Source organism: Borostomias antarcticus, assembly GCF_949987555.1.
Source record: "Borostomias antarcticus genome assembly, chromosome: 27".
Lineage (NCBI taxonomy): Eukaryota > Metazoa > Chordata > Actinopteri > Stomiiformes > Stomiidae > Borostomias > Borostomias antarcticus.
Genome location: NC_140260.1, coordinates 2,705,917 through 2,720,224, shown reverse-complemented (window position 1 = coordinate 2,720,224; position 14,308 = coordinate 2,705,917). Strand labels below are relative to the sequence as shown.

Below are 14,308 nucleotides of genomic sequence, written 5' to 3'. Positions count from 1 at the left end.
ATTTCTCCAATTGATATATTTGACAAAAACAGGTTAATATGCAAGCCGGTTTTCATTGCTAAATCAAAGCGGGGAGAGCCGAGAGAGCCGGGAACGTGCGTCTACATTTCAGATAAATGTGAACTTTTTCGTGGACGCGCGTCGGCCAGAGAAGCTCAACTGCGCAAGTCAAAAGTCACCGGAAGGCCAGAAAAGCACAACTGCGCAAGTCAAAAGTCACCGGAAATAGCCAAGTGACTACAAATCTAGCCAAGATGGCGCGGTTCAATAGGCCTTCACTTTAGATTTCGAATCCTGGGGGCTTGGGTACATCTTGAAAAAGCGGACGCACGCACAAACGACCGGACAGGTGCCGTTTTAATTCATCCTCCTGACTATTTAATCGGGTCGGGAGACAAAAAACTTCCATATAACTCTGCCCTAACTTATCATTTAATACTTATAACTGTATAGCAATAACGAGCCATGATTGGGCCATTTTCCGATGTTGTGATACGTCATCTCCCCATACTCGAATATGATTGGTCCCTCAGGGCTTGCACCCGCCCACCGCACACATACCGCCATTTGGAAACATAGAGACTTTTATCTCTCAAGCCGTTGTCAAGGTAAAGTCTCGCTAGTTATGTGTGTGCGCGCATCTCTGAATAAGCATTTCACTATTCTTTAAAATATATGATAATATATAAATACCTGTTTTCACAATATAGTTTGCAGTCTTGCTGAATGATGGATAAGGTCAGCTGGACTCATTGAAGAGCTAACGTGCTAGCTAGGCTAGTTGTGCTCCTCTAGCCTGCTAGCTGCGTCCTGCGCACATTGTTCATAGCGCTGATTACTGGCTAACGTATCTAGTATAGTTTAGCTAGCAATCTCTAGGTAACTGTTAGCTAGTATCAGCTCCAACCTTACTATTAATATTTGTGTTGATCGCTAACTGCGTGTCTTTGCGTGCGTTGGTAGCCAAATAAATGGCATAACAAGTTATAGAAACAATGAGAGGTTGTGGTCTGCCTGCCCTGGTGCATCACAACCCTGCTGGGTAATAACATCACAACCCTGCTGGGTAATAACATCACAACCCTGCTGGGTAATAACATCACAACCCTGCTGGGTAATAACATCACAACCCTGCTGGGTAATAACATCACAACCCTGCTGGGTAATAACATCACAACCCTGCTGGGTAATAACATAGCGAGCTGTGCATAGATCACTCTGATGAATGTTTGACTCAGAACTAATTGGAATTTCTTTAATTTTCTATTCTGGCTAGGTGATATAGAGTTGGCTATATATCTTCCAGGGCATGTCTGCATATGATGTAAAGAGTACCAACATGGGTGAAGAGAAGGATGAAATACTGGAGTATGGCAGCCCGCTCTCAGAGGAGGAGACGGAGAAGAAAGTTCAGGGGGACTCCAAGGATGGTCGCAGGAAAACCACGAATCGAATAACGATAGGTAGGCAATGATATGACCATTTCTGATACTTTTGGACAGGGTAGTATGAAGGTTACGGAAGCAACAATCAATTTCTTCTGTCATAGTCACTGCTGCTAGGAATGATATTTGCTTGTAGTCGATTATGTGTGAGTGTGAGTAGTATGAAGAGTATGACTGCATGCCTACATTTATGTAGATTGTATTGTATTTGACACTTTGTTATTGTATTTTGCGTTGTCCTGTCTTGTTCTTGTACTGTTTATTGTCATGCACCACCAGACCATTGCAAATTCATCATATGTGTAGATCTACTTGACAAGATAAATATGATTCTGATGCCTACCGACCAGACATTATTGCTCACTACACTTAATGAGCATTTGTAGTCCACACTCCACAGAGTTACCTCATCGCTTCACATAATATCTTGTATATATCAATTCCCCCAAATGTGAGCCATCCACAATGAGAAGATCATAATGTCAGTAATCTATGGCTTTCCTCCCTTCAGATGTCACAGAAATTATTGAGGGAAAGCGGGATAAGAAGACTGTGCAGAGATTGGATTTCCAAATCGCAAAACCAAAGGAGAAGCTGAAGATTGAAGACGGTAAAATAGTACTTGCCCACTGTGTCTCTGTCTTCGAGGTAGGCTACCTTGATTTGCAGCACTCTCTTACTCTCACATTTAGGTGGAGGAGATAAATTAGGAGACATTGCAAGATCCAATCACCATATTGGAAGGATGAAAGCTCCGGATCTGAAACCTCTCCACAAAATTCTCTTTGATCGTCCAGGAGCGGTAAGTGCCCCACATCAGGGGTTTTCATAAGGGGAAATTGATGCAAGGTGGCAAAACTTGTCTGTGGATCAGCTTGTTGTGGGTTGACCTTCTTGACCCCCCAAGGGGACATTGGCCACTCAGGCCGAGTCCCAATGTCCCCCCTAAACCCTCAAGCCCTGAGCCCTCACAGACTTATTGACGTCACCTGGTAAAGTGATTGAGTGTGAGAGGCTGCAAGGGCTCAAATTGGTATAAAAGGGAATGGGACAGCACTTGTGACATCACATTACGTTGACATGAAAACATATTTCTTACTATTGTGGGTGTGGGGCTTTTTGATCAATTTTTCAATTTTACATGTTTTTCTTGTAGGCCTTCATGTAAATTAATTTTGGGCTGAGTCAAATCCCCTTTACATTATCCTAACTCTGTGTTACCCTCAAAACATGTCTGTTCAACTTGTTGAAATCATTTCATTTTGTGGTCATATGCCAACTACATTACTGCCTGTGATTCTTGTTTGTGATGAATCCAAAAGTATTTACTTAAGAATGATAATATTATGTATACACATTTCTGCACCTCACAACTCTTTCCATATTCATGTTGGAAATCTCAAAGAACACTGCACCGAAATGGGTGATTAATGTCATAGGCTACTGCTTTTAACTGGGAAATTATTAATTGATTTAGAGCAACAGAAATCAATGTAATTTATAACCATAGCCTACATATTTTTAAACAAATCACATTATACAAACCCATGGGTTTAATAACCCATACTTAAAAATAATGAAAAAAAATAATTATAAGGCTACTTGTGCAGATAAGCAAGTCCAGCTGAAAACATGAAAACATTTTGTTTTGTAACGTGAACATTAGGGTTGGTTGATCTGTCCGTGCTTGTTTATTGGCTGTTCTTCAGGTAACCCCGTGTTTCACATCACAACGATATGAACTGTGGGTAATTCCCTCAGGCAAAGTCTGCAGAAGTGCAGACTTACGGTAAGGGGGCATAAAGGGCTCAAAATGTCTGCCAGAGAGCCCTCATGCACTTGCTGATTTGACATTGGGACACCCCTAAGCCCTCGCGGACTTCGCGGGAGCGCGCCCTTAAGTCTGTGAGTCTGCAAGGGTGGACATTGGGACTGGGCCATAGACTCTAATCTAATCACTCTAAAAAAGTGTCTTTCGTTCCTTCTGACATTCGCCGAGATGGCTTTTTGGGGGATTTTGCAATCTTTCTGATGCATTTGTGTCCTCATTGATGACATGTTTTGCTGTCACTGTTAACAAACTACTGCATGACCAAACATGTGCGGCAAAAACTGGATGCTAGCTGGCTAACGACAAGCTGTTTCTACATGCTAGACGGCTAGCAGTCAGTGGTGTAGGCAAGATGTCTTCAAATGATCATGCAGTTTGGTGACAATGAGTACAAAATAATATTCACTTTCTGATAAGTTTGTGGTGTCATTGATGGCATTGGGTCACCAATGACACCACAAACCTATCATTAAAAGTGCTCTGTTCGATTTACTGCACTTTTTGTAAAACAAAAATCCAATATATACAATAAATAGGTACAGGGGAGTCATAACTATCTGTACAGAAAATATAGCCAACGGTGTCGTGCCTGTGGAGCAAATGCAGAATTTCTTTTTATTATGAGCGAAGCCGGCCCGGCGCTGAGCCCCACCCCCTGAACGACACGTATGGAGTGAAAACGCCCACTTGTTTATATCTGATACGCTGCGCAAGTGCCCCATCTAGTGGGCGGAAATAAAATCATGCAAATTTGAATGGAGGAAATATCCCTGCACATCACTATCATGTACTACCACAAAAGTTGTTTTATCTGCATATCTCGTTCTCAATCTAATGACTTTCTCTGTAGGGATGTGACAGTCTTATGTTGATCTTGGATAGGGATATCTTATGCTGGACCTATCAGGTCATTGTGAATGATCCTGGATAGGGATATCCTTATGCTGGACCTGTCAGATCTTTGTGAATGGTTGTCGCTTCAGGTGGCAACAATGAGGAAGAACATGCGGCTCTTCAATGGCTTCCCTTTTGAGGTTGACAGTGATCTCTACATCAAAAAGCAGAAGATGCTGCTGAAGTAAGTGGGAACAGGACTCTCATGTAGGGCTGGGTATCGACTCGAATGTCAAGAATCGATTCGATTCCGATTCACAAGGTTCAGAATCGATTTATCACGATTTGATTCGATTCAATATCGATTCGGTTAGTGTTACTAAAACCTGTTTTTTTTTAACTGTAACCTTAATTACATGACTGCCAAGTTATGCAACACATCAATACTAGGGCTGGGTATCGATACTGATTTCCAAAAATGAATGAATGAATAATTTTATGAATTAATGAACTATTCATTCCTTCATTTATTCATTCATTCATTAAATAAAAGATAGATTTTGGGATTCATGAATCGATGAATCGATTTTTTTTAAACCCAGCCCTACTTATGATATTGATGAAATGATCAGGGACTGGTAAGAGAAGAGGGAACAGGGTGTTGTGATTTTACCCTCTTTATATGCACTGTTTCAGGTTAACAAACGCAAAGTTGAGGACCATCTGCAAGGTGCTGGACCTGGAGAGTGGGGGAGTCCAGTCAGTCCTCGTTGAACGAATCCTGACTTTCCTCATGGCCCCCAAAATCACAGGAAAGGTGAGTTTTAGCTTTGACTGTGTTTTTACTAGTTGTCTTTCATTGCCGTTTCAAATGCACCATATTGTGTGAGATGTATAAAACACAACTAGGCTGCTGCGTTCAGAGCAGATGTCTTCACATCAGGCTTGGCTTTTATTGACTTAGTCCCAAATCCCAGTGCTTTCTAAGTCAATGGCTTCCTTACATTGAGTTAGTTAAACAGTACTCCCCTGAGATCAATGGAAAACCAAAATTTTGTGTGTAAGTAAGTGTGTGTGTTTGTGTGTATTCAATCAATAGCCTGTGATGTCAAGGAAGAAGAAGAAATCAAAGAAGAGGATCTCAACCAAAGACTCCAAGGGCAAAACCAAGGCTAAAGCAAAGAGTGCATCCAGTAGTCCCAGGAAGGCTAAAGCAGAGAGCAAGTCCAAAGCCATTGTCACCGACTCCAGCAGTGACGATGATGAGGAAGAGGACAAGCCAGGGGTTGAGTGTGAGGGGTTAGAGGCTGAGAAAAAAGGCGGGAAAGCAGCCAAAAAGAAAGAGGAGACGTCTGACGAAGATACTGACAATTCAGATGACGAGGAAGAGGTGGGCAGACTGAAGGGCTCGCTGGTAAGATTCATGAACAGCCACAGGGCTAAAGAACTATTCAAGTTTAACTTGGACTCTTCCTTCATTCCAATCAGGGGCCCAAGTCAAAGCCAACAGCCAAAGGGAAGACCACAGCCCAGAAATCTACACCTGTTAAGCAGCGAACAATGAAGAAGACGGCTCCTCTGAAAAAGATGAAAGAGGAGATCTCTGATTCTGAGTCAGGGTCCGATTCTGACAAAGATGACGAGGATGAGAAAGACAGCGAGATTGAAGTTCAGAAGGTGAGACTTCTTTAGAGTAACATGTTAGATTTCAAGAGCTTCATGTTAACAAGAATTCACTGTTTACTATCTCAACCCCCCCTTGGAACTGGCTAGGAAGTTGAACAATGTAAAATTGAGTTAGCTAATTTTTTTCCTTTGCTCACAGCCAAAAAAGAAACAAGCAACTAAGAGAGTGGCACCAACCAAATCAGCTGCAAAGACCAAGAAAGCCGACAGCAGCAGTAACAGACAGAAAAAACCCTCAAAGAGTAAGAATAAGAATAGCCCATCAGATTTTCCAGACTTGAAATCCCCTTGTTTTGTCGGTTTCCATCCAGTCATACTTGCCCCCTGCTTGCTCAAACAGGAGACGACGACAGCTCGGATGACGATGTGCCATTGATCAAGATGATCAAGAGGCCTCCATCGGACGAGCAGTTGAAGGAGACTTTGAAGTGCATGTTGAAAGATGCCAACCTGGAGGAGATGACCATGAAGCAGATCTGCCAGAAGGTCTGTGTGAATGTAATTAGATATGGACATGAGAGGCTTGTCTTATTAAGGGATGGCTGACTATATCTCAGTAACCTTTTTATTATCCTAGGTATACGATACATACCCAGAGTATGATCTGACCAGTAGAAAAGACGTAATCAAGCAGACAGTAAAAATGGTGAGTTACCTGCCCTCCTCCGACATGATGACACGTTCATTAGATATCCTCCATACTCGGGCTTTAACTGTTAGCTCTCGACTACAAGTTTCCTTTTTTTAGGGAACATACAGTGTGATCGACTGATCGTGGATAGTGGATTTTTAAAGGCCGATATAATAAGGATCGTTTGGATCAAGAAAAGGGCAAAGAAAATAAATCAAAAAAAGCCACTGTCAAATAAATTAAATACCTAAAAAAATAAATATGGATCTTCAAATTCAACATAGGCAACAAAGCAGAGAGTAATGAAAACTGGATCAGGCCGACCTGTCATCTATCTGTCTCAGGCGTCTCTACTACCTGCACACACCTGCCCTCTGTCACCTGTTAGGCCTACATGACATTACATTAGGAATTTAGCTGACGCTTTTATCCAAAGCAACTAACAATAATTGCATTTAAAAAGGAAAAGACACTTGTGTGTCAGAAGGGGGAAATGACTGGACCGATTGTGTCATCGGCATAGCAGTGATAGGAGAAGCCATGTGAGCGAATGACAGAGTCCAGGGATGTAGTGTGGAGGGGAAAAAAGGAGAGGACCCAGGACAGACCCTTGTGGAACCCTTGTATTCAGACTACGCAGTTCTGACAGCGACACTCTCCAAGTCACTTGTCCAACAGTACATAACATATTTCATTCACTAGTTATTTCCTCTGAATGATTGTATTTTGCTGAGGAGAATTTCTAAGGTCTTCCTCACACCCAAGAGTAGGCTATATTTTGGGGCCTTTTGTTAATCGACCTTTTCTTTTTGTCTTCAATCAAGTTCAAATTATGTAGCCTACTCCTTTTCGTCAGTTGCTGGGTGGCTGTGTTCCACATCCTTGACAATTAATTCAATATAGCAAATGGCTAATTAAAAAAAAAAAGAAGTGGGATCCAGGATCCTTCTCAATTAATTCAATATAGGGAGGGAAAGTGAAAACATGCGCCCCTAGCAGATTTGTTCCTATCGGAGAGGAGTTTCAATGTAAACTCCCCTAGACCGGATTTTCTAATATTTACTACGAAACCATTTCGGCGAAGTTATCAAAACAAAACTGAGTGTTTTTACATTAATAATCTACCAACTGTGAGAATTTCAAACAGTATTTTGCCTTCTTTCAATTTTTCGAAATTGCTCCATTCCTCCAGTCAGTCAATGGAATTTAAGAAAAATATTTTCATAATTCGAATTGTGATTGAAAATCAACTATGATCACCAGAATCAATAAAGTTTGTCTCCAAGTATTTGTCGTTTAAGGCATTCTACTAACTTTTCGGTGTCGACCAAGATATAATTTTTTAAAAGACATGTCTATGAGAAATCCCATTCATTCTCTCTGCATTAGTAACGCTACCACTAGGGGGCGATGAGATTACTTTCCCTCCCTATAGCTAATAGTAAAAAAAAAGAAGAAGTTTTAAATAGATAAAAAGCATATTTAAAATGTAACGAAACATCCTTAAAGGATAAGGACACTGAATTTCATGTTTAGCCCTATTCCTGGCTTCCCTGGCATGTATCTGACTAGTACAGGTTAAAATATTTCTGTTTTGTGCAGTACAGAGTAGTGTGTCAATAACGTCAGCGTGCGCACCCTGGCTCGTTGCTAGCTATGGGCACACTTGAAAAACTCAAAAAAGTATGATGTACGTGGATTTCAAGTTCAGGAATTACATGCTTTATGCTTACCAAGCTCTGAAGTTGTCCTGTAAACACCATAGGCCCTTTCGCCTCTGCATTTCGAAACAACTTGAACTTGTAAACAGTACCAATTTCACCGAACATACAACAGCCATCCCTTCACGCTGTAAACCTCCGCGAAATTTCAGAATTTCGCCGAGGTTTACAGCGTGAAGGGATGGCTGTTGTATGTTCGGTGAAATTGGTACTGTTTACAAGTTCAAGTTGTTTCGAAATGCAGAGGCGAAAGGGCCTATGGTGTTTACAGGACAACTTCAGAGCTTGGTAAGCATAAAGCATGTAATTCCTGAACTTGAAATCCACGTATATCATACTGTTTTGAGTTTTTCGAGTGTGCCCATAGCTAGCAACGAGCCAGGGAGCCAACTTAGACTCATTTGAGCTGTAGTGCAGTAGTCTTAAATATTTGCAAACCTTAAAATTTGCTTCAAGTAAGTTAAAAACTACCTTATAAGCAGTTGTATCTAGTGTTATTGTATATTATATGATATAGGAAAATACATATTCTGATGTCTGTCTGATGTGACCAAACTGTTTGTCTTCTTTCCGGTTTTCGGTTGTTTACAGTTGATCTCCTAAAGAATATTGGACAGTGGGCAGTTGTCAACAAACTGTGAGTGAATGTAAAAATGCTGAAAATGGAAAATTGAGAATGTATGCTATAACTGCTCCAATGCACCCAGTCCATTTATTTACCTATTTTATGCTTACATCAAAATGTTTTTTTGTTCGTTTTCATTCAATATAAATGTTCATTCATGCCTATCTGACTTGTCTCATTGAGTTTTCAATTAAAACATTTTGTTTGATTAAAGATGAGAATTAACAGGTTTAGTGTATTGGTCTTTACATTGAAGTAATCCATTAATTTTAAGTAATTACCACTCAATATCTCTTGGCCAGAGATATGCATGCGCTTAGGGCAGCCTTGTAGCAACAAACACAATTCCCTTTAAGAGTGCTCATCCTCTGAGTGAGATGGAGATGAGCTAGCAGAAGCCACTGAGCTGTCCTGTCCTGTCCTGTCAGCGGAATTGAAATGACAATGAGATTCTTGAACGTTTTGCAGGTCAAAATGGCAAGTTCTTCGTTATGGTTTTGACAAGTATTTATTGTCGTCAGTATGATTTCATGTTTTTATATGTAAATGTGTACATAATGTTTTTGATTAATTATAGTATTTTTGATGAATTTCCATTTTTAGTTAATCTCACCCCTAGCAGTGTTTCCTGTAGAAGACCTGGTGGTGCGTTCCCAGGGTGGGGCTCATGAAGGGGTCTGGGGGTCCTCTTCCAGGGAACCTTTCAACATCAAACCTTTAATTTCCTGGATTCTGGTGAATTTAAGTGTTGTAGCCGCTTCTATATGTGACGTGTGGCCGTCTGTTCGTTCATAGCATGAGACTTGGACACCAGCAGAGCTGCGCCACTTACTTCACCACCTGGGTGTGATTTTTATACACCGATTTGTACTGGATTAGCTGCTAGATAGTGAGTTAACTTGCATGCTAACGCCATTTAGAACTCTGTCCACAACACACAGCAACATTGTTACTAACACTGGGGTTACATTACTTGTGTAGCTACAGAGTTTCCCATTATCAAATCAACTTTTATTTATATAGCACCTTTCGTACACAAGAGCAATTCAAAGTGCTTTGACAATAGAATAAATAAATAAATAAACAAGGTACAGTAGGACCCCACTTATCCGAACCCAACGGGACCGAAGGTCGTTCGTATCTCTGAAATGTCCGGATGACTGAAACTTATGTTAAAATGCACTAAAATTCAATAAGTGGTATACTTGTTTCATATAGACTCATAATAGACCGATAAATACCCTTAATTACTTGTGAAAATGCATCAAAATTGCAATCAAATAGCCAACTAAACTCATACAGCCTAGCCTATAATAGACCTACAGTAGCCTTTAATAAAATAAATGAATTTCCACTTGAGTGCATGCTTTGATCAAATACAGTACTTTATTCTCAAATGAGGCGTACGCTGCATCGATAGGCAACTGTATTCGCAGAACAAAATGGTATAGCCTAAAAACAAACCAACATTAGAACAATCAGAGCAAATGATAATAAATAAATAAATAAATGAAATGACAGACAAGTTGTCGTGTCTTAGGCTATTGTAGCCTAAAAGAAAGTCTCTAAAACAACCGATGTAGGCTAACGTGGCCTAGGCTGTAGGCTATTATTTAACAAATACAGTAGGTCTAGTAGGCTAATCTACATGCTTACAACACGTCTGTGTTCCTGAGGTCCATTAACTGGGAACGAAAAATGACTCGTTACTCCTCTGCTTCAGGTTGCTGACGCGCTTTCTGGCTACCAAGGAATGCAGCTCTCAAGCAGCAGACTCGTTTGCGTTTTGCGCTCGACATTAAAGTAACAAAGAAATTAAACGTGACAGTAGGCTACAGCCTACAGGCAACATGTAGGTCTACATACAGTTCTGTTTTTATTCACAGTAGGATACAGTACGTGTTTATTATGACAGATTTAAATGCAAGTAGGCCTACAGTACTGTAATGAAAATCCCACCAGTAACCAGATAGCAGGCTAAAAAAAAAGCCTGTCCGGTAGACCGGGAGGTTCGGATCTCTGAAGTTCGGATGAGTGGGGTCCTACTGTACAATATAAAAATGAACACAATACTACAACAATACTACAAAAAAAAGAAAAGTTCGTATAAAATATGAAGGGAACAGGGTTTACGAGAATGCAAGGCTAAAAAGTTACGTCTTCAGTTTACTTTTAAAAGTCCGTACAGTCTGTGGTGCCCTCAGACCCTCTGGCAGGCTGGTCCAGAGGCGAGGGCCATGGACACTAAATGCCGCCTCCCCGTACTTCTTTGTCATCACCTGAGGGACAACCAGGAGGCCAGTGCTTGAGGATCTGAGGGGTCTGGGGGGATTATATGACACTAGCATGTCTGAAAGATATTCAGGTGCTAGGCCATTCAGTGATTTAAACACCAGCAATACAATTTTAAATTATATTCTGAATTGTCCAGGTAGCCAGTGTAAGGACCTCAGGACAGGGGAGATGTGCTCTCTCTTCCTTGTCTTCGTTAAAAGACACGCAGCAACATTCTGAATGATCTTAAGTCTGTTGACAGATGTATTAGGAAGGCCAGAGAAGAGGGCATTACAATAGTCAAGTCTACTGGAAATAAAAGCATGCATGAGTTTCTCTGTGTCTGCCTGGGAGAGAAATGGTCACACCTTTGCAATATTTCTAAGGTGGTAGAAGGCGGTTTTAGTAATACTGTTGATGTGAGAGTTAAAATTCAAATCAGGATCTAAAAGCACGCCAAGATTTTTTGCTAAGGGCTTGTTGTAAAGGCCAGGGACTTTAGGTTAGTGCACAGTGTCTCTCTCTGGGCCTTAGCACCAATAATTAAAACCTCAGTGTTGGCTTTGTTTAATTGGAGGAAATTATGTGACATCCACTGGTTGAGATGGTCAATGCAGACAACCAGTTTATCTATCGGGCTAGTGTCATGGGGTGATGGTGAAATATAGAGCTGTGTGTCGTCAGCATAGCTGTGGAAATTTACTCCATGTTCTCTGATGATATTTCCCAGCGGCAGCATATATAGACTAAACAATACTGGTCCCAGGATCGAGCCTTGGGGAACCCCACAAGATATGCTGGTTTTGGCCGAGAGGTGCTCATCAAGAGAGACAACATAGTCTCGACCCAAAATATAACTCTTAAACCAGTCTAACATTGAACCAGAGAGCCCAATGTAATTCTCAAGTCTTTCAATAAGAATGTCATGATCAACGGTATCAAAGGCAGCACTCAAGTCAAGCAGTGCAAGGATAGACAGTTTTTTGTTGTCTGTGTTTAACCTTAGGTCGTTGACCACTTTGACTAATGCAGTCTCAGTGCTGTGGTGAGGCCGAAAGCCAGATTGGAATTTATCAAAGATACAGTTAAAATTAAGATATTCATTTAATTGTTTGTAAACCAGTTTCTCTAGAGTTTTACTTAAAAAAGAAAGATTTCAGATAGGCTTGAAATTATTCAGCACTGTGGGATCTAGACTGCTTTTTTTGAGGAGGGGCTTCACAATAGCAGTTTTTAGTGCTAAAATTCACCAGTGGTCAGGGAGTTGTTCGTAATTGCTACAGCAGCACTTCCTCCTTTAAACAGGTGAAAACCGTTAAAAAAAAAAAAGGTGTAGGGATAGGGTCACGTGCGCAAGTGGAGGGCTTTAGTTGCATGACTTCTTTCCTGAGTGTTTCTTTATCAGTAGCAACAAAGTGACAACAGTTTTAGATACAGAAAGAGTAGCTGAAGGCTGTGGCTCACACACATTTAGGATGGTACAATCTAGATTCAGTCTGATATTTGTTATCTTGTCTCTGGAGAAAACTGCAAACTCTTTGCATTTTGAAGATGAGGAGATTAGGGAGTGGCTTTTGGGGCCAGGATTTATGAGAGAATCAGTAGTTGTAAAAAGCACTCTCGGATTGTTATGATTCTGCGAAATCAGATTTGTGAAATGGGCCCGTCTATCAGATCTGATTTCTAGATTAAAACTAGCAAGATTTTCTTAAAAAATATTGTAGTGGAATGCAGCTTAGTTTTTCTCCATTTACACTCGGCTTGTCTGCATTTTTTCTTTAATTCATAACAATATTGGTTCTCCATGGTGGTTTTTGTTTAGATCCGCGGATGGATGCAGGTTGGTGAGCACCGGTGTCAGTTCGATTAAATCTTCAACTCTAGCGCCAGGAAGACAGAAAGTGATAGCGCCTGGGATTTCTACAAATCTAACGATGAAGTTACCGATAATGAGGGTATCGGGCTGTCCGTCACTGCAGCCCCCATCATAAAGTTTTGGTGATGGTGAATAGTGAATTATGATCTGCCACACTCAATGAACCGACATTTTTTTTTATTTCATCATAAAATTGTCTGCTGTCTAACTTCCATTGACTTATACTATAATGTTAGCGATCTAAAAGTCCTCTATTTTTGGCATAAAAAACCTTCGCAGTCAGGTGGTGATGTAAGTGGTGCAGGTTTATGAGCAGTTTACTGCCCTCTGCTGCTGTACGGTATTGGTTACTCCGGTTTGGTCTTAATCGCATGCTAAGGACGGACAGACGCACAGACAGACGGATGGACACACAGGTCACATGTAGAAGCAAGCAGCTGCACGGCTTCAAACATGTCTGGGTCTGGCAGGGGTTCTCATTGACTAAGCAGAACATAATGTTTAGAATTTTTTATTGTCTTTACTTGCAACCGTTTGGTCAATGTTCTTTTTTTACAGTCACTACCATTGAATTGTCATGATTTGCATACAGATTACATTTGTTTGTTTTAAATTAAAATTGCAGTTTGAATGCCTGTGTTGAGTTATTGAAATGTTTGATTGTAGAACTAAACCAGTTTAAATAAGCAGCTAATTTGTAAATGTGAAAGTTCATTATTTCAAGACATGGCAGGAGGATGGGTTTCATTGAGCTTGATGCTATTAGTGTTGCCGACTTGGTGACTTTCTTGCTTTAGAGACTTTCCAGGGCTGCGTTTCCCAGAGGCATCATAGAGGAAACTCAGCCCAGACCCTCTTGGTGACTTAGTCAAAAGCGACTAGCGACAAATATAGTGAGTTTTTTTTGGTCATTTGGGGAATGATTGTGTTGACAGAGCTCTGCAAAAGCATCTAACATCCCGTTCCACGATTCACGTTACAACTGAGCTCAGGAGAGCCGAGGTAACAGCGAGGGCTGCCGTCTCCTCCTAAAACAAATAAGCTAACGTTATTTATGCGGCAACAAAAACAAGTTTGTAGGCCTAAATATGTTACTTAGTCCAGGGGCCAATACTGATATTTTCACAAATTGCTACCACCCAAGGTGACTGAACAATTTTGGTGTTTTTGTCTTCCTACATGTCTAGTATATTTTAGTTTGATAACCCTGCCCATCTAGTAGCTTAGTAATAGTAATCACATAGTAATCAAACATGCCCACATATAAAATAACAAAACCCTGATTACTGTTTCTTTTTTACTTCTAGACAATATTTTTGCAAATCAATGATCTTACAAACAGTGAATATGTCTCCAAAGTGTTTTATCTTTCACATACATTGGTA

General features: G+C 40.7%; 1 protein-coding gene across 2 annotated transcripts; it reads left to right on the top strand.

Annotated features, from left to right (window-relative positions):
- Window positions 1-565: 565 nt before the first annotated feature.
- On the top strand, window positions 566-13,504 carry dek (DEK proto-oncogene). Of its 2 annotated transcripts, XM_084459296.1 has the most exons (13): window positions 566-608; window positions 1,277-1,463; window positions 1,957-2,055; window positions 2,138-2,247; window positions 4,260-4,354; window positions 4,807-4,927; window positions 5,210-5,500; window positions 5,599-5,787; window positions 5,936-6,038; window positions 6,137-6,282; window positions 6,374-6,442; window positions 8,740-8,785; window positions 9,377-13,504. In XM_084459296.1, the coding sequence occupies exons 2-12, from the start codon at window positions 1,310-1,312 to the stop codon at window positions 8,749-8,751; spliced, it is 1,389 nt and encodes a 462-aa protein (XP_084315422.1). In that variant the 5' UTR covers window positions 566-608; window positions 1,277-1,309; the 3' UTR covers window positions 8,752-8,785; window positions 9,377-13,504. The 2 variants fall into 2 exon arrangements, with proteins under 2 accessions (XP_084315422.1, XP_084315421.1); XM_084459295.1 differs by lacking the exon at window positions 9,377-13,504 and having other exon boundaries at window positions 8,740-9,117.
- Window positions 13,505-14,308: the final 804 nt, after the last annotated feature.